This window comes from Triticum dicoccoides, chromosome 3A (assembly GCF_002162155.2).
Source record: "Triticum dicoccoides isolate Atlit2015 ecotype Zavitan chromosome 3A, WEW_v2.0, whole genome shotgun sequence".
Lineage (NCBI taxonomy): Eukaryota > Viridiplantae > Streptophyta > Magnoliopsida > Poales > Poaceae > Triticum > Triticum dicoccoides.
In genome coordinates this window covers 39,076,058-39,099,814 of record NC_041384.1, presented here as the reverse complement: position 1 = coordinate 39,099,814, position 23,757 = coordinate 39,076,058, and the positions used below count along the sequence as shown (strand labels likewise).

The window sequence follows — 23,757 nt, the reverse complement described above, 5'->3', positions numbered from 1 at the left end:
AGGACCCCACTATCATGGGAGGGTAGGACAAAAGATGTCATGCAAGTTCTTTTCCATAAGCACGTATGACTATATTCGGAATACATGCCTACATTACACTGACGAATTGGAGCTAGTTCTGTGTCACCCTATGTTATGACTGTTACATGATGAACCACATCCGGCATAATTATCCATCATTGATCCGATGCCTACGACCTTTCCATATCCTGGTTTACGCTTATTTACTTTCCCATTGCTATTGTTACAATCACTACATAATACCAAAAACATTACTTTGCTTTCGTTACTCTTTTGTTACCGTTACCATCACTATCATATTACTTTGCTACTAAACACTTTGTTGCAGATACTAAGTTTCCATGTGTGGTTGAATTGACAACTTAGCTGCTAATACTTGAGAATATTCTCTGGCTCCCCTTGTGTCGAATCAATAAATTTGGGTTGAATACTCTACCCTCGAAAGCTATTGTGATCCCCTATACTTGTGGGTTATCAAGACTAATTTCCGGCGTCGTTGCCAGGGAGCATAGCTCTATTCTTTGAGTCACTTGGGATTTATATCTGTTGGACACTATGAATAATATGAAAGACGCTAAGACAACAATTTATCCCTCAACTACGAGAGGAGGTAAGGAACTGCCATCTAGCTCTGCACTTGATTCACCTTCTGTTATGAGTAAGCTTGCGACACCTAAACCTGCTTCTGCTATTCGTTCTGATATGTCGCATGTTATTGATGATGCTACTTCTGCTATACATGATACTTATGATGAAACTGCCTCTATGCCTGATACAACTATGCCACTTGGTGATTTTCTCGAGGAACAACTTGCTAGGGCTAAAGAGATTGAAAATATTGAATCTGATTATGATGATGAAAGTGATGATGAAGAATCACTTGTTATTCCTGAGGGTTATTTATTTGATCAAGAAGTTTCTTTGGCTATTTTAGCTTGCAAAGATAGATATGAACTCAAAAGGTTATTAGCTAAATGGAATAAGCAATCTCTAAATGCTAGGATGAGACCTGACCCTGCTTTTGCTACTTCACCTATCTGTGTTACTGATAAGGATTATGAATTCTCTGTTGATCCTGATATAATTACTTTGGTTAAATCTGATCCTTTTCATGGCTATGAATTTGAAACTATTATGGCACATCTTACTAAATTAAATGATATAGCCACCCTGTTCACTAATGATGAGGATCTCGCTACTTTTATATCCTTAAAATATTTCCGTTCTCATTAAAGGGTGATGCTAAGATATGGTTTAATTCTCTTGATCCTGGTTGTGTGCGTAGTCCCCAGGATATGATCTATTACTTCTCTACTAAATATATCCCTGCTCATAAGAAACAAGCTGCTTTAAAGGAAATATACAACTTTGTGCAAATTAAAGAAGAGAGTCTCCCACAAGCTTGGGGGAGGCTTCTCAGGTTACTTAATGCTTTGCCTGATCATCCTCTTAAGAAAAATGAAATACTTGATATCTTTTATAATGGACTAACCGATGCTTCCAGAGATTACATGGATAGTTGTGTTGATTCTCTTTTCAGGGAAAGAACACCGGATGAAGCTAAAATCTTATTGAGTAATAGGTTGACAAATGAAAATAATTGGGCACCTCCTGAGCCAGCTCCTGCTCCAATTAATGATCCTATTCCTAAACCAACTCTGAAGAAGAGAGGTGTTCTATTTCTCAGTCCTGAAGACATGCAAGAGGCAAAGAAAACTATGAAAGAAAAAAGTATTAAAGTTGAAGATGTTAAGAATTTACCTCCTATTGAAGAAATACATGGTCTTAATTTACCGCCTGCCGAAGAAACATATGATCTTAATCCTTTATTTATTGAAGAACCTCCAGACCTCGATAACCCGACATAGGTAGTAAAGGTAAATTTTCTCTATAGATATGATAAAGTTGTAATCCCATTTACTAAAATTGCTAGCCCATGCTTAGATGAGTTAGATAAATTTATGGCTAAGCAAGAAGACTTTAATGCTTATTTTGGTAGACAATTAAAATACAATTCAAATATGCTTGGACACTTTGGTGATTATATGGCTAATGTCAAAGGTGAACTTAAACTTATTAGTAAACATGCTTCCATGGTTACCACTCAAATAGAACAAGTACTTAAAGCTCAAAAGGAATTGCTCAATGAGATGAATAGTAAGAAAAATAATTATGTTGTTAAAGTGGCTACTAGAACTGGTAGAATGACTCAGGAACCTTTGTATCCTGAAGGCCACCCTAAGAGAATTGAGCAAGATTCTCAGAGAAATAATATTGATGCACCTAGTTCTTCTAAAAGGAAGAAAAAGAAAAATGATAGAACTGTGCAAACTTCTAGTGAACCTATTGCTGAACCACCTGATAATCCAAATGAAATCTCTATGTCTGATGCTGAAACACAATCTGGCAATGAACATGAACCTAATGAAAATGTTAATGGTGATGTTCATAATGATGCTCAACCTAATAATGATAATGATGTAGAAATTGAACCTGTTGTTGATCTTGATAACCCACAATCAAAGAATCAACGTAATGATAAGAAAGACATTGTTGCTAGGAAACATGGTAAAGAAAGAGAGCGTTGGGTTCAGAAACCCATGCCTTTTCCTCCCAAACCATCCAAGAAAAAGGATGATGAGGATTTCGAGCGCTTTGCTGAAATGATTAGACCTATCTTTTTGCGTATGCGATTAACTGATATGCTCAAAACAAATCCTTATGCTAAGTATATGAAAGATATTATTACAAATAAAAGAAAGATACCAGAAGCTGAAATTTCCACCATGCTTGCTAATTATACTTTTAAGGGTGGAATACCAAAGAAACTTGGAGATCCATGAGTACCTACTATACCATGCTCCATTAAAAGAAACTATGTTAAAACTGCTTTATGTGATCTTAGAGCCGGTGTTAGTGTTATGCCTCTCTCTTTATATCGTAGACTTGATTTGAGTAAGTTGACACCTACTGAAATATCTTTGCAAATGGCTGATAAATCAACTGCTATACCTGTCAGTATTTGTGAGGATGTGCCTGTTGTGGTTGCAAATGTTACTATTTTAACGGACTTTGTTATTCTTGATATTCCCGAGGACGATAGTATGTCTATTATTCTTGGAAGACCTTTTTTGAATACTGCAGGGGCTGTTATTGATTGCACTAAAGGCAATGTCACTTTTCATGTTAATGGTAATGAGCATACGGTACACTTTCCAAGGAAACAACCTCAAGTTCATAGTATTAATTCTATCAGAAAAATTCCATCGATTATATTTGGAGGTTTTGAATTTCCTCTTCCTACTGTCAAGAACAAATATGATATACTTATTATTGGGGATGTGCATATCCTCGTTGAGGTAACCTAGTGTTATTCGAAATTTCTCCGGTTTCATGTTAATCGAAATGAGTTTGTTAACAAGACTTGATCAACCTTGTTAGTGGATTCCTTTTGATGAGCATGAGATGGATGAAACTAGAAGCACAACCTTTTGTACCCCACTTTTACTTTCTGTTATTTAGTTGATATAAAGTGAAAATAAATAATTTTCTGTCTGTTATCTGATTATCCGTGCAATATAAAAATACCTCAAAAATAAAAGTTCTCCAGATGCCCTGAAAACTAAATATGATTTTTTCTAGAATATTTGAAGATTTATGGAACAAAGAACACACCAGGGGGGCCAACCACCTTGCCACGAGGGTGGAGGGCGTGCCCCCCTGCCTCGTGGGCCCACGGTGGCCCTCCTCCACTTATTCCTGCACCCATCCTCTTCTTCTTCCTGCCCCAAACACGAAAAACCAACTCGAGCACGAGTTCCAGCCCTCTTTGTTGTAATTTTCGATCTCCTTGCTCAAAGCACCTCTCACAAAACTGCTTGGGGAGATTGTTCCTTGGTATGTGATTCCTCCATTGGTCCAATTAGTTTTTGTTCTAGTGCTTTATTCATTGCAAATTTTTGCTACTTAGGTGACCCTGTTCTTGAGTTTGCATGTCAAATTTATATGGTCAAAAGTAGTTTTGATGCATGATATAGGCCCTAGGCACTTGTAGGAGTGGTTGCTATCAATATTATTAAGTTTGGTTTACTTTTATTTTGAAGTTACTAAAAAATTCAGAATTTTTCAGAAAATGATGAGGATATTATTGAGGGGCTCATCGAGCCAAAGCTCAAAGGAAAAGGCACTGAAGCCTAAGTATAATTTGCCGCGCACCGCTGAGGTTCGGGCGTGTGAATGGCCTTCCAAGGATTTTTTGAGAGCCGCCGGGATTTATGAAGATTTTCATGATTTGGCTCATAATGCAGGCCTCACTGCTTTCCTCCACGACCAATGCGATCAGTATCTCTTACTCACAAATACCTTTGTGCAAAACTTTCATTTTCATTCTAGGAAGTCACCACCTATGGTGGAGTTTCATTTATATGATGAGCATAAGGAGATGTCACTTTATGATTTTTGTCGGATTTGTTTAGTCCCTTTTGAGGGCAAGACAGAAGAACCACATCATGATGATGTGGAGGGATTTATTGATACTATCACTGTAGGGGAAACTAGGAAGGTTTCCGATGCACGAATCACTAGCATACATTTTCCTGTCTTATGTTACTTTGCATTATTTGCTAGTTGTTGCTTAATTGGTCGCAGAAACTATGGAAACCTTAGTATCCCTGATATTATTATTTTGCTCCAAGGTTTATACAGTGATAACACTTTTAGTATGGGCGGCATTATTGCTAAACGGTTAAGTATGAACCGTAGAAAGGGCCCCATCTTTGGAGGCATCTATGCTACACGCCTAGCTGCACATTTTAACATACCTATTAGGCATGCTGAGAAGGAAGACAAAGTGCTGCCTCGTGTTTATCTAGATTATAAAAGTATGGTGGCACATGATTTTATTATTAAGAATAGGGCAGGAGAGCTTAAATATCAATTGTTCTTTAATAAACATCATCCTGAGACTATTACCTTGTCTGCTCCTTCTTTGTTTGATTTGACTGTAGGCAAGTACCTTGTTCCGTTGACGGCTATCCGCGCCTACCGGAACCCTGCACCAGCCGATGATCCAGAACTGGAACCACAATTTGATCCTTCACGATAGTCTAACTATCAGTGGGATCCGGAGATGATTGCCAGCCAGTGGAAATCGGAGCCTTCTTCTTCCTCATCGTAGTACGACCCCAACTATTATTATGGATATCAGCCAGGCCAGCCGTGGCCATAGACCAACTTAGGCCAAAAGCCTAAGCTTGGGGGAGTACGTATTTCTCACCGACATTACATTTATGTTCACACACACTCATTGCTAGATGTCGGTGTTCATACTTTTTCATTGTATCATCCATGCTAGTTTATTTCCTTTTATGCGTTCTTCTTGTGTGTTTAATAAACCTTAAGAAAAAACCAAAAAATTTAGTTGTAGCTTTTAATTAATTTACTTTCCGTGCTTGTAGTAATAATTAAAAAGAAAACCCAAAAATATTTCCCGTTCTTCTTTTGCTTGTTGGGTGCTTTCCCGTGTAAATAGTTTTATTTCTTTTCTTTTCTTTGGGGGTCAGTAGGAGAAGACCATGATTAAATTGTTGAAGTGGCTCTTATATGCTTTATTGTTGATTTAACCAAGCGCCCATATTGCTTTGTCTTCTCCTGTTTATTGAATGCTCGCAGATTCCAGCTTAGTCCAATGCACGCGCACTATTATTATTATTCACATCGTTAGGTCGTGCAAGTGAAAGGCAATTATGATGATATATGATGGACTGACTGAGATGAGAAAAGCTGGTACGAACTCGACCTCTTTTGTTTTTGTAAATATGATGAGTTCATCGTTCTTGATTCAGCTTGCTATGAATAAACATGTTTGCAATGATAATTAGAGATCATAGTTGCCTGTGCCATGCTTTATTAGCTATGAGTTATAATGGTTTACCTTGCATGCCAACATGCTATTAAAATGGTTATGATGTGGTATGATAGGGTGGTATCCTCCTCTGAATGATTTAAGTGACTTGACTTGGCACATGTTCACGCATGTAGTTGAAACAAATCAACATAGCCTTCACGATATTTATGTTCATGGTGGATTATATCCTACTCATGCTTGCATCCAATGTTTATTAATTTTAATGCATGTACATGGCTGTTGTTGCTCTCTAGTTGGTCGCTTCCCAGTCTTTTGCTAGCCTTCACCTGTACTAAGCCGAAATACTGCTTGTGCATCCAATCCCTTAAACCCCAAAGTTATTCCAAATGAGTCCACTATACCTTCCTATATGCTGTATCTACCTGCCGTTCCAAGTAAATTTGTATGTGCCAAACTCTAAACCTTCAAATAATCATCCCGTTTTGTATGCTCGAATAGCTCATGTATCAACTAGGGATGCCTGTATCTTCCATGCTAGGCGGGTTATTCTCAAGAGGAGTGGACTCCGCTCCTCACTCACGAGAAAATGGCTGGTCACCGGGATGCCCAGTCCCATGCTTTATGCAAACTAAATCAAAATAATTGCAAAACAAAACTCCCCCTGGGACCTGATGTATGTTGGAGGCACTTGTTGTTTCGAGCAAGCCATGGATTGATGATTGTTGGTGGAGGGGGAGTATAAACTTTACCATTCTGTTTAAGAACCGCCTATAATGTGTGTAGCATGGAAGATATCGCCATCTCTTGGTTGTTATGTTGACAATGAAAGTATACTGCTCAAAATATTATTCACCTCTATTTCAAAACCGAGCTCTGGCACCTCTACAAATCCCTGCTTCCCTCTACGAAGGGCCTATCTATTTACATTTATGTTGAGTCATCACCCTCTTATTAAAAAGCACCAGTTGGAGAGCACCGCTGTCATTTGCATTCTTTACTGTTAATTTATATTGGGTGTGACTATGATTGGATCTCTTTTACCATGAATTACAATGTCTAGTTAGTCCTTGATCTTTAAAGGTCCTCTGCATTTATGTTTTGCGGTCTCAGAAAGGGCTAGCGAGATACCATCTTGTTATATCATATTATGATTGTTTTGAGAAAGTGTTGTCATCCGAGATTTATTATTATGGCTTGCTAGTTGATTATGCTATTGATATGGGTAATCATGAGACCTTAGAATTATTGTAAATATGGTTAGTTATAATCTTTGCTGAAAACTTGAATGCTAGCTTGACATATTTACAACAACAAGAGCAAATAGAGTTTGTAAAAATTTTCTTTATTTATTTCAGTTTGTCAACTAAATTGCTTGAGGACAAGCAAGGGTTTAAGCTTGGGGGAGTTGATACGTCTCCGTCGTATCTACTTTTCCAAATACTTTTGCCCTTGTTTTGGAATCTAACTTGTATGATTTGAATGGAACTAACCCGGACTGACGCTGTTTTCAGCAGAATTGCCATGATGTTGTTTTATGTGCAGAAAACAAAAGTTCTCGGAATGACCTGAAACTCCACGGAATATCTTACAATAAATAATAAAAAATCCTCGCCAAAGATGAAGACCAGGGGGCCCACACCCTTGCCACGAGGGTGCGGGGCGCCCCCCCCTAGGGTGTGCCCCCCTACCTCGTGGGCCCCCTGGAGACCTCCCGACTCCAACTCCAACTCTATATAACTGCTTTCAGGGAGAAAAAAAATAGAAGAGAAGAAATCATCGCGTTTTACGATACGGAGCCGCCGCCAAGCCCTAAAACCTCTCAGGAGGGCTGATCTGGAGTCCATTCGGGGCTCCGGAGAGGGGGATTCGTCGTCGTCGTCATCATCAACCATCCTCCATCACCAATTTCATGATGCTCACCGCCGTGCGTGAGTAATTCCATCGTAGGCTTGCTGGACGGTGATGAGTTGGATGGGATCTATCATGTAATCGAGTTAGTTTTGTTAGGGTTTGATCCCTAGTATCCACTATGTTCTGAGATTGATGTTGCTATGACTTTGCTATGCTTAATGCTTGTCACCAGGGCCCGAGTGCCATGATTTCAGATCTGAACCTATTATGTTTTCATCAATATATGAGTGTTCTTGATCCTATCTTGCAAGTCTATAGTCACCTATTATGTGTTATGATCTGTTAACCCCGAAGTGACAATAATCGGGATACTTACCGGTGATGACCGTAGTTTGAGGAGTTCATGTATTCACTATGTGCTAATGCTTTGTTCCAGTTCTCTATTAAAAGGAGGCCTTAATATCCCTTAGTTTCCATTAGGACCCCACTGCCACGGGAGGGTAGGACAAAAGATGTCATGCAAGTTCTTTTCCATAAGCACGTATGACTATATTCGGAATACATGCCTACATTACATTGACGAATTGGAGCTAGTTCTGTGTCACCCTATGTTATGACTGTTACACGATGAACCACATCCGACATAATTATCCATCATTGATCCGATGCCTACGAGCTTTCCATATACTGGTTTACGCTTATTTACTTTCCCGTTGCTATTGTTACAATCACTACATAATACCAAAAACATTACTTTGCTTTTGTTACTCTTTTGTTACCGTTACCATCACTATCATATTACTTTGCTACTAAACACTTTGTTGCAGATACTAAGTTTCCAGGTGTGGTTGAATTGACAACTCAGCTGCTAATACTTGAGAATATTCTTTGGCTCCCCTTGTGTCGAATCAATAAATTTGGGTTGAATACTCTACCCTCGAAAGCTGTTGCGATCCCCTATACTTGTGGGTTATCATCTCTCAAGAAGTGATACCTAATATCAATATGCTTGGTGCGGGTATGATCTTTGGGGTTCTCGGCAATATTGATGGCACTTTCATTGTCACATAGAAGAGGCACATGTCTATAGGTGATACCATAATCCTTCAAAGTTTGCCTCATCCATAGTAATTGAGTTGCACAACTAGCGGTTGCAATGTATTCTGCTTCTGCGGTAGAGAGGGCAATACAATTTTGTTTTTTGAGGACCAACTTACCAAGGAACGTCCAAGAAACTGACATGCGCCGGAGGTGGACTTATGATCCACTTTGTCTCCGGCCCAATCCGCATCCGTGTACCCAATAAGATCAAACTTAGCATCCTTGGGGTACCATAGACCCAACTTTGGGGTGTGAACAAGGTATCTAAGAATATGCTTAACCACCTTATGATGACTTCCCCTAGGGGAAGCTTGAAATATAGCATACATGCATACACTAAACATGATGTCTGGTCTAGATGCACAAAGATAAAGCAATGAACCAATCATAGAGCGGTATTTAGATGGGTCGAAAGGGATACCGTTTGTGTCTTCAGTGAGTACAATTTTTGTTGGCATGGGTGTCTTACATGGACTAGCATCAGACATGCCAAACTTCTCTAGGATATCCTTGAAGTATTTTGCTTGAGACAAGAAAATTCCTTCTTGAAATTGTTGAATTTGAAATCCGAGGAAGAACTTCAAATCCGCATTGAGTGACATTTCAAAATTCTTGGTCATGGAAGCCGCAAACTTCTTGCACAAATGAATGTTAGGAGAACCAAAAATGATATCATCTACATAGATTTGGCATAATATCAAATCACCCTTGTCCCTCTTAGTAAAAAGAGTGGGAACGATCACCCCTCTCACAAAACCATCATTGAGTAAAAACTTCTTAAGATGATCATACCAAGCACGAGGTGCTTGTTTGAGGCCATACAAGGCCTTGTGAAGTTTATACACATAGTCTTTGTGATCGGGATCAGCGAACCCAGGTGGTTGTGACACATATACTTCTTCTTGTAGAGGACCATTAAGAAAATCACTCTTCACATCCATTGGATGTAAAGTAAAGCCATTGAAAGCAGCATAAGCAAGTAAGATGCGAATGGATTCAAGACAGGCAACGGGAGCAAAGGTCTCACCAAAGTCCAAACCTTCAACTTGTGAGTACCCGTGTGCCACTAACCTTGCCTTGTTACGGATGATTACACCATTCTCATCTTGCTTGTTTTTGAAAATCCATTTTTTCCAATGGCGTTGTTCTCGGTAGTAGGCCTCTTGACTAATGACCACACTTGGTTGCGTTCAAAACCGTTCAATTCTTCTTGCATAGCAACAAGCCAATCGTTGTCCATCAATGCATCTTGTACCTTGAGAGGCTCAACACTAGACACAAAGGAGAAGTGAGCACAAATGTTTGTCAATTGTTTACGAGTGACTCTACCTTCCGATATGTCGGTGAGAATTTTCTCAACATCAACACGGCCGGCCACTCAAGGCATGATGGAGGTAAGTGTTTCACGAGGTTCAACTTCATTTCCATCATCCACGTCCTCAACATATGGATCATGAATGTGTGGTGGAAGATCTTCTTCTTCATCTCGCATTGGTTGAGGTTCATTGTCAATGATTGCACTTTCTTGTTCTTGCCCTTGAGGATGATCTTGTTCTTGATGATTATCATGACGAGGAACTTGATCATCACCTTGTACTTGGTCCACGGGAATTAGTTGAGCAATAGGAGCTTGTGGTGGTATGGGTGTTGAAGTAGTTTGATGATGTGCAAAGCTTCCATCTTCTTCTTCGTCATCATGAGGTGCTTGTTCCATTGGAAGAAGTGCGCCAACACCCATGGTCAAGATATCTTGAGAAGAGTCTTCTTCACCTACATCACTTAGATCAACTTGCTCCCCATGGGAGCTAGTAAATTCATCAAACATCACATCACAAGTTTCTACAACACATCCATTGGATTTGTTGTAGACTCTATAGGCGTGAGAGTTTGATCCATACCCAACAAATATGCCCTCAATGGTTTTAGATTGAAATTTTCCTAACCGTTCTCTTTTGTTGAGGATGTAACATTTGCACCCAAAAACACGAAAGTACTTGACATTTGGCTTGTTCCCAGTTAGGAGCTCATATGGAGTCTTTTCCAATATAGTGCGGAGGAAGAGACGGTTTGATGCATGACATGCGGTGTTGACAGCCTCAGCCCAAAAACTATGTGGCAACTTGTATTCATCCAACATGGACCTTGCCATCTCCACAAGTGTGCGGTTCTTCCTTTCTACTACACCATTTTGTTGAGGAGTGTATGGAGCTGAATATTGATGTTCAATCCCTTCATCACTAAGAAATTCTTCCAAAGTGTAGTTCTTGAACTCAGAGCCATTATCGCTTCTTATTGCCAAGATTTCTTTGTCAAACTTGCGTTGTGCTTGCTTGGCAAAGTCAATGAAGGTGATCTTCATCTCATCCTTGGATTTGAGGAAGAAGACCCATGTATATCTTGAGTAATCATCAACAATGACAAGCCCATACTTTTTCCCACCAAGACTATCCATGAAGGAGGCCCGAAAAGATCCACATGAAGGAGCTCCAGAGGCCTTGAAGTAGACACAATATTCTTGGGTGGGTGCTTTGATTGATGTTGCTTCCCAGCTATGCATGCACTACACATACGATCTTTCTCAAAAGAGACATTGGTTAGTCCAAGGATGTGATTACCCTTTAAGAGATCTTGAAGATTTCTCATGCCGACATGGGCTAGCCGGCGATGCCATAGCCAGCGCTTGTCGGCCTTGGCCATTAGACAAGTTGCATGGAATGTGCTCTCTTTCGAGAAATCAACTGTGTAAAGGTTGCCATCCAACTCTCCAACAAAGGCCACTTCGAGAGTATCTCTCTTAAAGACTTTCACATCCGTTAGTCCAAAGAGTGTATCATAACCAACAAAAGCAAATTGGCGAACAGAAAGCAAATGGTATTTAAGGGATTGGACAAGCATGACATTTGCAAGAGACATGTCATTTGTGATAGCCACCTTGCCCAACCCGAGTACCTATCCTTTTGATCCTCCACCAAACATAATGCTCATAAATGGTTGAATAGCTTCCATGAAATCGTAGAGCAACTTGCTAGCTCCGGTCATATGATTGGTACATCCGCTGTCAATTACCCATTTTACTCCACCGGAGAAAGCAACCTACACACAATTATGACTTGGTTAGAGGCACCCATTTTGCAATGGGACCTCTCAGGTTAGTCATAAGGGTCTTAGGGACCCAAATAGCATAAAACCGGAATGCATTTCGAGAACCAACAAACTTTGCATAAACCTCTCCATTTGTAGTCTTACGAAGTACATATGATGGAGGCATGAACTCTTTTGGCTTGTTGAGAGTGGGCATGCCCCTTGTGGCCTTCCCACTAACGACCTTACCTTTCTCCTTGTGCCCTTCTCGTACAAAAGTTTCTTTTAGAGGGGTGGTGCACTTTTGGGAGGACGTATTCTTCTTGCTTGTGCTTGGGTCAAACCCGAGTCCCTCTTTGGCAAACACTTCATTGTGTTGGCTCAATACCTCATTAAGATTCTTTTGCCCTTGAGCACATGTCATGAGCCCTTTCTCGATTTGAGCCTTGAGAAAGCGATTCTCCTCAAGAATAGATGCTAGATCACTACTAGAGTTAGTAGTACAAGCATCAACATTGATAATAGGAGAAGAGTAAGCCTTGGCTAGAGTTTCAAGATAAGTGAGCTTGAGTGTCTCAAAGATCTTTGTAAGAAGGGTGAGCTCTTCTTCCTTAGTCTTGAGGGACACGGATAGGAGCTCGCAATCCTTAGAGAGAGAAGCATTAGACTTCACAAGCTTACTTTTATCCTTCATTAACTCTTTGCAAGTGTCAATAGCCTTTTTCAAGGAGGCAAGATCTTTAGTATGAACATCAATGTTTGACCCAATTTTTAAGCATAGTTCATCATTTCGTGCTTCCTCATATTGGACTTTCTGCTCAAGGATTTCATATTTTTCCTTTTCCTCGGTGACGAGGGTTTCGAGTTCCTTAATGGAGATGGTGTGCTTACTCACCATCTCCATAAGCATACGAAACATAGTGAGCTTCTTTCCTTTAAGGGAGCACATGAACTTATTTAGTTTAGCAAGCATAGGATCATCTATATCATCATCCTCATAACTATCCTCCGCATCAAGATACTCATCACTAGGAGTAAGAGGAGTGAAAAGAGGAGGGTTTGATCGTGGGGTTACCTTGACCTTGTTAGGAGAGTGTTGGTCCTCTCCATCTTCTACCACAGCCTTTGCCATGAGACACTTGTGAGCATTGCCCTTGTAGTCCTTCATGTAGTTGTAGGTGACAACATCACCACTCTTGTTTACTAGCCTCAATGTGTTTTGAGAATCTTGAGCAACTCCGGCAACACCACTAACATCATCCGGGCCGGATTCTTCTTGAGCAACCATTGCTTTCCCATCTCTCTTCTTGAGCTTGGAGTTCAAAGGATTTGGCAACTTCTTCTTGGGAAAGGTCTTGGGAAACCTTGGCTTATCTTCTCTCTTCTCATAAGGGCACTCGTTGGAGAAGTGGTTGGTTTCTTCACAGTTGTAGCATTTTCTTACTTTCTTCTTTTGAAATCTTCCCTTGAATTTTCCCGCGCTAAACTTCTTGACAAAGAGAGCCATGCCTTCATATGAAGGGCCCTCATTAGATTCAACCTCATCACCATCTTCATCATCATCATCTTCTTCTTCTTCACTTTGCTCATCTTCACATACATGCTTGGCCTTCAATGAAAGATTGATCTTTGACGATGGAGTACCATGCATGGCAAGATGTTTTGTAGCATTTGCCTTTGACTCTTCAAATAGTTGGAAAGTGGATATGATGTCATCTGTAGTCATTTCCTTGAAGGCATGGTGTTGTCTTATGTCCCATACCATTTGATGGTGATATGGTGCAAGAGCATGGAGCAACTTGTCCACAAGGAAACACTTAGTCATGTTGAATCCATCTTGTGTCTTGTCACACTCACATGACTCAATATCTGCGGTGAGAGTCATGAGACGCTCAAGGAGTTGATTTGGAGTTTCACCTTTCTCCATACAAAAGTTTTGCAATTGCCCCTTGGCAATTTCATATTGAGCACTCCGAAGGGTGGAGATACCGGTCTTGGATCTTATAATACTTTTCCATAGTTCCTTGGCACTTGTGATGTGTATGAAAGTTCTCCTTTGCTTTTCAACCATACCTCTCCTTATACACATGGTTGCAGTGTCATTGAGATTCTTGTCATAAATTTCTCTTGGTGTAGGATTCTTTGGATCAACCACATGGTAACCATACTCCAAGATCTCCAGCATCTCATCATTTCCATATCGAAGATGATCCTGCATAGCAACTCTCCACAAGGCAAAATCGGAAGTGGCATCAAGTAAAGGAGGTTTGCCTTGAGGGTTATATTTCGGTTTCTCAACTTGGGGTCTTGCATAAAGCCAAGGAACACTGGAGTGTTCATTGCTAGGAGGTTGTTGACCAAGTGACGGAGTAGGCACGGTTGGCCTCGAAGTCGTACCACCCGAAAGTGGTGCAAGCACCGTGGACAACGTGGCTAGTCTCATTTGGACCAAGGCCTCAAGAGAAGCATCATGTTCCTCTTTTTGCTTAGCAAGGGCCCGTTCCAGATCCTCAGAAGTAAAGGACTTGACTTCAGAAGAAGCCTCACCTTTATCCTTCGGATCAACAACAAGGGGAGTCCCATCGGGGTTCATCTTGCTCTAGGGCGATTAAGCCACAAGAATAAAGCACGAGGCTCTGATACCAATTGAAAGGATCAAGATGGGCCTAGAGGGGGTGAATAGGTACAATTACAAATTTTAATTGTTACTAAGCAATTTTAGGCAATAATGCGGAAAGTGAAAGTGAGCCTAACAATTGTAAGTAAGATACTATGAGCTAAGCAAGATAAACAAGTGACCCAAATATATGAGTAAGCAAGCACAAGATGATATAAGTAAGTGCTAAGAGACAAGTAACCACAAGTAGAGAGTTAGGGTTAGGAATAACCGCAACTCCGAGAGACGAGGATGTATGTCGATGTTCACTTCCTTGGAGGGAAGCTATGTCACCGTTTAGAGAGGTGGATGTTACCACGAAGGCACACCAACGCCACGAAGGCTCACCCTATTCTCTCCTTGAGACAACACCACAAAGGCGTTTCTCAACCACTAGTGGTAGACCTTGGCGTGGTCTCCAAACCCTCACAAACTTTCCAGGGGAAATCACAATGGTCGATTCCTCGCCGGAGCACTCCTACCGCCTAGGAGTCTCCAACCTCCAAGAGTAACAAGAAGCACCACAAAAAACAAGGGGGGAATCAACTTTCGCTTTGGTGAATGTGTAGATCGGGCACTTCTCCTTCGCTACTCAAAACATCAAGAGCTTTGGTTGGCTAAGGAGGGAGATCTCCAAGAAATCGAGGTCTGAAAATGGAGGTGAGAGAAAATGGAGGCGTCAACTCCTTTGTGAGGAAGAAGAAGACTATTTATAGGTGGGGATGAAATCTGGCCGTTGGAGGCAGATTTCTGCGTAGCCCGGAAGTTCCGGCTACAGACGGAAGTTCCGGATCCGGAACTTCCGGACGCCCCGGAAGTTCCGGCCGACGGAAGTTCCGGCCAGGTTCCGGCGAGGTTCCGGGCTACACAGAAAGATTGCACGAAAAAGTGCAGTTTCTCTGGGTACCCGGAAGCTTCCCGGACCCCGCCCGAACATTCCGGGCCTCGGAAGTTCCGGCTGTCCCGGAAGTTCCGGCCTGAACAGAAACTTGGCACTAGGATTTTCAGATCAATGTGAGAAGGTAAGTTGATTCCCCGGATGTTTTTATGATGCACCCCCTCTTAATAGTGCGGCTGCCCTAAGGACTCAAGAACTAAGAAAACTTTAAGGTACTCTTCTTTTCTTGAGCGCACCGCTTTTCCTTTTTCCAATAAGAGAGGAAATAACCATCCATGCTTCACTTTTAGCTTAATCAGGGCTGTTAACACTTAGAGCATGTGGTTACAAACACAAATGAAGTTGTCAACAATGTCAAAAAACACTTTAGTGCAATATTGCACTTTCACCTGGTCCTTCCTCCTAGCACTGATCAGCTGGATTGAATGCAGGCTATCACATTCCAAGATTACTGGAAGATCCGTCCATTGGCGCGCTAGAGCCAGCCCCTCCATGCATCCTGTGAGCTCCGCATGCAAGGCATCCGGGCATGGCCCCAAGGACCTACAAGCCGAGAAGATGATGTCGCCGTTGCGATCACGCAGCACCATTCCCGTGCCTGTCGGCCCATCCTTGGGAGAGAAGGAGCCGTCTACGTTGAGTTTCATCCAGTTCACCGGCGGGGGACTTCACTTGCGAACCGGTTTGTTTTGGATCTCCACATGTGATATGGGTTGCTCGGAACCCTCCTGCTAGATAACCATATTTCTCTTGTCCCAATCTCCTGTTGGGTACTACTGAATGCCCAAGAGAGAAGTGACATAGCTCTACAGAAACTTTCATGAGACCTCTATTGGTTGCGCCGGTTTGTCATGCTTGATTTTGTTTTGCACAAACAAGCAGCGCCAACAACATGAGTAGTCTCAGTCCATCCCCTTCATCGCAGTCCACAATGTGAGGTCAAGTGCCCATTCAGATCTCGTGTTACGGACTGCTTCGAGGTTAGGGAGACGCCACACTTGCGCCATCGCTCGCTAGTCCACTGCCCTTGGGCACCTACAAACACATGAAATGTGTCCTCCCGCTTGAGACCACATAATGAGCACACATTAGTTATCTCCATATGATGAATACATGTATTAGCCAATGTAGCAAGGGAATTAGAGTAAATAGCAAAAATCTACCACATTACGGGCTAGGTTACGGCAAACTACCACCTTTCTTAATTTCACAAAACGCTACCACTATTTTGGTTCAGCGCTCCAAACAACCCTAGTGGCTGAACCCAATCAGCCTGTCAAAAGCCTTGGAGAGGTCCAGCTTATAGGCATAGAAGCTTTGCTCTGGATCTTTTTCCTGCTTGATCGCATGAAAACACTCGAAGGCAATTAAGGCATTGTCAATAAGTAATTAACCTGCTCGGTACAAAAGCACTCTGCTCCGAGGACACCAGCTCACCCAGAATAGGCCGAAGTCTGTTGACAAGGCATTTAGCTATTACCTTATAGATGGCGTTGCAGAGACTAATAGGCTGAAAATCAGTAAGGCGAGTCGGTGTGTCAATCTTGGGGATCAAAACAATAACGGTGTTGTTTACACCTTCTGGCATCATTACTGAAGCGAAGAATAACTTGACAATATTAGTTATGTTGCCAGTGCCACTGAAAAAACCGTGTTGGGAACCCATCTAGCCCCGACACCTTGAGTGACCCTATCTGAAACATGGCATCGGAAATCTCCTCATCGGTGAAATCCTTGCATGCATTATTATTCATGTCCATGGATACCTTATACACAGGCCGACAAAACCAGCCCGACTGCCATCGGGAAGGCAGTTGGGAGAGGTCACCCCAGAGTCGCTTGGAGGGAGCGACAAGGGAGAAGTTCTTCGGGTTCTTGCACTAGAATGAGTGAATTTTTCGAGAAACATCGTTTCGCCTAGCTCCAGGTAGCTTGTGGAAATATGTCGGCTGCCGAAACAGTGAGTAATGGATAACAATAAGAACAAAGATAAAGATAAAAATACGAAGATGGTTGAAAGAAAACATGGAGGTTGATCAGCAACCAAGCAATTGAGCCATATACAAAGTGAACAGCTTGAAGAGGATTCCTTAGACAAAATAGAGCTTATATTGATGTCCTGCCCCTTTGTTTCTCTGTTGAACAAATAATATTATGAGAAATATTTGGGGCGTCACCATCGTCCCCTGGATGCCGTCGAATCTTGTCTTGGCGTTTGTATCATGCAGGGTGAGGTGCTTATCACTAATCATAATGTACAGGGTCTGCTTAATGTAGGAGAGGCGAGCTGTCCCATGCTCTTTGATGTGGGTATTTTTGTGAGAAACAGACGCTCACAAATTCGACTCTGCTTAATTCAAGTAGGGTGGGAGGGGAAGAAATCACTTTTCACCATGTTGGACAGTGCAGCTTAAACTTTATTTTCCCCTCGTCATTAATGAATGAGGCTTTTGCCTCCTTCCAAAAATATGTTTTATCATGTTATGTACGACTCTTGTTAATTCGCAATGCAATTCTTTTTGGAAGGAAATTGACAATAATAATACTTGCAAAATTGTGTTGCTGGTTGGCTATTTGAGAAAAAACTCAGTTTCTTCAAGGCCCATGTCACGTTAGTTGATTGTTTGATTCGTCAGCTGATATACAACCAAATGCTTATAGGTCTGCAAAGCATGGTACAGCAGGCAGCATCACAAAGGGTTGCGAGCCTATATTTTTTCCAAGGAATTGAAGATCAAACCAAACACATTTTATTCTCCAGCCCTCATGCTCTTCATGCCATTCGCCCGTGGTGCGGGATGGTCTCCAGCAGATATGAGAGGCAACAGAGTGAATATCGAGACCAACTGCGTTCCGTCATCTGGCTTATGTTCTTCATGTAGCATTCATATCAAATGACTCTGAATTGTGAATCTGTTAGAACCTGTTACTATAACTACTCCCTCTGTCCCATAATATAAGATCTTATTACATCCAGCATATTGGATGTAACAAGATCTTATATTATGGGACGGAGGTAGTACATTGTGTCACCATGCCAATCAGTTATTCCATGCCAATCAGTTATTCTATGCTTAATAGTCAGTTCAGCCTGATTACTAGAGGGAGTATGAGATTACCATACAAACATGATGGAGGATAAACCAAAAGATGGGGTATCTTGTAACTCTGCATTCCATTGCTGAGAAAAACAATCAGACCATGGCTGATTGTCTGTGTTCTGAAGCCAACAATAAATTCCAATTCCCGTACATGAACACGGCACAGCACAATTGTAACGCCAATAATGCACATGACTTTTAACAGCAACAACAACAACAAAAAAAACTTACCCCAAAACTTTAAATTCTCACAGCTGCTGTAGAATCTTACATCTTACAAGTGATAATGGAGTACAGCACCATCAAAAACAGAAGAAAAGCGCCCAATGTAAGATACCATGTTACCCAGTAGGCTTCTCAAGTTAATAACAGATATATCACTGCAGGTTTAACCTGGCTACCTGCTACTACAGAAATAATTCAGTGAACAACGCACAAGGCTGATCAGATACAGAGTACAAATGGTGACATATGGGGTACACAGAGCTCTCTTGGCTAATGCTAACCTGGGCCTCATTTTGATTTCCGTTTTCTGAGAAGATTAAAGTCAAGCTTTTCATGCTTGTTCGACTTGCCAGACCCACGACCATTGCTCTGCGAAGACGGCTGGCCATCCACGTTCTGGCCAGTCGTCTTTGGCAGCTTACGCGATGGTGGTGTTTCCATCTCCAGCCCAGGCTCTTTTCTCTTCAACTCATTCAGAGATATGCTTTCTGAACTATCAACATTGAAGCTTCTAAATCTTGATGCTGATATATCATCCACTCTGCAGTTTCATTTCCCACTTAAGTCATCAAAAAGCCTCAAAACTACATATGCCAAAGATAGCTGATGCAGACATATACTATATGTATAAATGCAAGTGTTCTTCTGGTGAATAGGATATCAATTATGTATGGCACAGCAGGACTCAAGAGATCAAACTGAATCTAATTTTTAGCAATAGTTTGAACATAAAAGAACTGCATCAGAAATAAATAAAAACATCACCCAGTATGTATGCCAATCTAAAGTTGTTTATGTGCTCTATCAATAATAACTTCTTAAAAGAAAAAATAATAGTAAAATACCATCGTCCTTTATTCACACAGCTCGAAAGTATACAGTTCCTCTGAGTATATAACTTGTATCTGAGCACTTCAAGGATAGACATGCCCAGCTCAACAAAGTGGAATCTACAGGTTTTCTCGACATGTTGTCGATCAAATTGGTCCAAATTAAGCAACCGAAACTAAATAATTACTTCACACATTTGCAATGCATCAATCTTGGGGAATAGCTAAAAAGTAACTTGTGACAGCCGGCATTTCCAAGGTAACTTAACAGAGAAGAGAAAAAGAACCATGGTAGTAGCTAACCTGCTGGTATTTGCACTGTCTTGTTGAGAATTACTAGGTGAAGCTGATTGTGTTGGGCGACCACTTGCCTCGTCATTTAGTTTCTACAGGTCTAGGCTTGTGTAAGGGAACAGACATCTAAAGGAAGCCCGAAGGACAAAAAGCTACAGAACTCACATCAATGGATGGATTGAAATTTTGGAATGACATTCGACCCTTTACAGCTCCTGGATGTGGATTACCCTCCATGACAACTACACTGAAAAAAGAAACTAGTTTTGCTTAGTCTGCAGTGACAAATCAAAGCTAGTAACCCTTCATGGATTTTGTGCTGCATAGGAAAGGCAATAAATCTAAAGCTGAAACAGGGTGAGAAAAACCTCTGACAGAACAAGTAATAAATTTGTTTAACATGTTTTTAATTTATGACCAGGCTGCAAAGTATGATTGAACTTCAAAAGATAGACACAAAAGCATGTAATGTAACACTATGCCGACAGTCTCCTTCTCCCAAACAGTTACTAGGTACAGCTGCATAAGCACATTTCTAGTCATACTTTCCGCCATATGTGATGCCCAAGGAAAACTGGTACCGCTCACAGGAGTTTGCATGAGTTTCTTTTTGTACCAAAAATACTTGAACCAAAAGTGGTGTGATTCTTCATCGGTTCCCTGCTTCGCAGGGGTCAGCAACTAAGCTATATCACACAAATTACTGGAATTTCACTTCTATGGCATAAGCTATAGCACACAAATTACTTGAATTTCACCTATATGGCATACTTCTCCCCAATATGTGGCATTTTCCTAAGTGAAACTGTTAGTTAGTGTTCACAGGAGTTTGTGCGAGTTCCCTTTTGTAACAAACCTTGATCCAAAAACGGTGCGATCTTCATCAATTTCCATTTGCGCAGGGGCCAGTAACTATGCTAGCAGAAATATTACTAGAATTGCATCACTATCGTACAGTCTTAATAACAACATAACAACAAATCTAAAATCCTCTACAACAACTTCCCTAACCCGAGCATACCCAACCAAGACACACCAACACAGGAAGAACCATCTGCAGCTAAGAAGAACCGGGAATTTCAACAACCCACATACGTACCACTTCCTGGCGACCTGGACCGACGAGCTAACCCCTCCTCCGTTGGCCGCCGGCGTCATCACCACCTCGGCCGCCGCCTCCTCCACCTCGACATCGGCCTTGTCCTCAATCTTCTGCGCCACCGCCGCCCGCTGCATAAACTGCACCGCCGCACACGCACACGGACAAGAGAAAACACCCCCCGTAAGAGGCCAAGCCATGGCGAGAGGAAGCAGCCGGGAGGACAGAGGGCTCGATTCCTCACCTTGAGGTTCCGCAGCGTGCTCGAGAGCCCCTTCTTCGCCGACATCTCGCCGCCGCCGCCGCCGCCGCTCCGACCCTCTCCCTCTCCCAGCCCCCGTAATCCAATCTAGGTTAGGGTTTAGAGGCGGCCGTCTCGTCTCGCGGGAGGAGCACCGGAGAGAACAGAGGAGGGGAGCACGAGGAGAAACAGAGACGGACACGGGCTTTGACCCAACCGAAGCCCGGGTTTGGCTCTGACGGGCCGGGCCCACTTGTCATGGAAAGGCCCGGGTTCCGGCTGGGTCGTCTCACCGCCACGCGGGCCCGGTTTACCGACCTACACTAGACCGTATGGTAGTCGGCCCCCGGTTCTACTCGGACCGAACCGACCGTAGCACCCACGAAACCATGGATAAAAGCGGGCGCAAACCCACGGCTCGACTCGCAGATTGATCCATCGATCGATCGAGTTCGTTCTAAACTTCAGAGCGATCTTTTGAGTTGATTCGATCTCTTCTCATGGAGGCAGCGGCGGCCGGATCATCGGCAATGCAGTGGGAGAGCAAGGAGGAGGAGGAGCACGCGAGGCAGGCGGAGGAGGCGTGGCAGGCGTACCTCCGGCAGCAGCGGTCGCGCCGCGGCTGAGCGCAGTACCTCCGGTGCCGCCCCATGGCCCTCCTCGGCAACGCGGGCGCCGACGACGGCAACTGGGTCATCCTGCCGGCGTCGGCGCTGGACCGGATCTTGTCGGTGGGGCTGGGGTACCCGATGCTCTTCCGCGTCCAGAACGCCGCCACCCTCGAGGCCTCCCACTGCGGCGTGCTCGAGTTCGGCTGCGAGGAGGGGTTGCTCGACGTCGTCGAGGCCACGCCCGCCGACGCCGTCTCCACCCTCGACACCGACTGCGAGGTCGACTTCGCGACGCCGCTCGACTACGTGGAGCCGCCGGTTGCTCCCGCGCCGGTGAAGGTCGCCGCCGCCCCATGCCAGGACTGCGCCCACGGCGGCGAGCGGCGGTTCGCCGGCGTCGGGATAAGGATGGACGGGAAGCCCGTGGAGCAGACGCCGCCCCCTGCGCCGGCGCCGGCGCCGGGATCTTCGGGCAAGGGGAAGAGTGCTAGTGAGAATGTGCTTCGGTTCTTCAGCGGCCGCCGCTTGCCGCTCCCTGGCGCCAAGTCGGCGAAGAAGGTGGACGGCGAGGAGGACAAGGATGCCAAACGGTTCGCCGGCCAGAAGTATACCCTCTAGAAGACCCAAGCAACGACTGAAGCAATGTCTGCAGTTGATGATTTCAGTTAGTCAGACAGAAGTTTAAGTTTGCCAAGAAAATATATGGCTTTTAATTTTTAATTTTTGACACAATGTATTGTGGCTATCTACCTAGATGTTGGTGAAAATTTGGCCATTTTTTCAGTGTGTACTGATTAAGGGATCTATGTAGTGTCGTTGTCTATGTATTGCTTCATGCATAAAAATATGAGCAAATTTTTCTACTGTATATTCCATCAAATTCACAGAGAAAATTATCAACATCTATTATATACGAAATTGGGGTCTGGCTAAGACTCTATCATCGACTGACGCTTGCCTGGCTCACGGTTGTTATGTGCTCGTAAGTTGTAGTTAAACGGGACTTGGGTTGGACTTTGTGCTTGCAATTCCTTGCTCGTGAGCTAGCACATGAACTTGCTTCTGTATGTGTTGGAGGTGTTCTCCATTTTTATTAACACACACAGAGAGAGGAATATACAGTGTACACCATTTTAATTACACGAACATGTTGTAAAGAAGTGCGTAAATATTTTTCTAAGATTACATTTTTTTTAAGAATGCCTGAATGTTTATAAATTACATGAACAATTTTGAAAAATATATGCATATATTTTAAATACATAAACACTTTCTAAAATGTGTGAATATTTATTAAAAATTGCATGAACACTTTTAAAAGTTGTTCATTGTGTATTGAAAAAATCTTCACCACATAGTGGGAAAATGTTCACTATGTATTTTTGAAAAAAAAAACTTAAACATTTTTTAATATTTATATACACACAACAAAGTATATTTCTACTAACTGAAAAGGAAAAAAACGTGATTATAAAGGAAAAAGAAAGAAATTAACCCGATAAACAAGAGAAGAAATAAAAAGGGTAAAATAGGAAAAGGAAAATAAAAATGGGAAATAAAGGATAAAAGTAAAGTAAAGCTAAACTAGAAAACAAAAATATAGGAAACAAATTCTCAGTTGCAGGCGCGTTGTAGCCCTTATAGTTGCACACTGGTTGTGACACATGTAGTTGAAGGTCTGGCGGTATACATGAAACTGGACGACCTCCCAATTTTCTGTAAAAAAAAACTAGCCGACATCCCTTCCCCCAAGTTGTAGTCGAGTCCCCCTGCAGGTGTGGGGGTTGTGGCATGTGCAATCTAGTGTGTGCATGAGACTGGCCGACATCTCTCAGTTACAGTCCCATTGTACCGGCACCTTGTAGTTGCTGACAGGTTGTAC

The 23,757-nt window shown here is 42.5% G+C and overlaps 2 protein-coding genes across 2 annotated transcripts; one reads left to right on the top strand and one right to left on the bottom strand.

Moving 5' to 3' along the window:
• Positions 1-18,784: 18,784 nt before the first annotated feature.
• Positions 18,785-21,450, bottom strand: LOC119266918. The gene is made up of 5 exons (XM_037548193.1): positions 21,268-21,450; positions 21,024-21,163; positions 20,090-20,171; positions 19,934-20,016; positions 18,785-19,341 (listed from the first exon to the last, which is right to left on the bottom strand). Exons 1-5 carry the CDS (start codon positions 21,310-21,312, stop codon positions 19,089-19,091), a joined length of 603 nt encoding a protein of 200 aa, XP_037404090.1. The 5' UTR covers positions 21,313-21,450; the 3' UTR covers positions 18,785-19,088.
• A 464-nt stretch (positions 21,451-21,914) lies between these two features.
• LOC119271849 (ubiquitin recognition factor in ER-associated degradation protein 1-like) lies at positions 21,915-22,493 on the top strand. The gene has a single exon (XM_037553509.1). The coding sequence runs from the start codon at positions 21,915-21,917 to the stop codon at positions 22,491-22,493; it is 579 nt and encodes a 192-aa protein (XP_037409406.1).
• Positions 22,494-23,757: the final 1,264 nt, after the last annotated feature.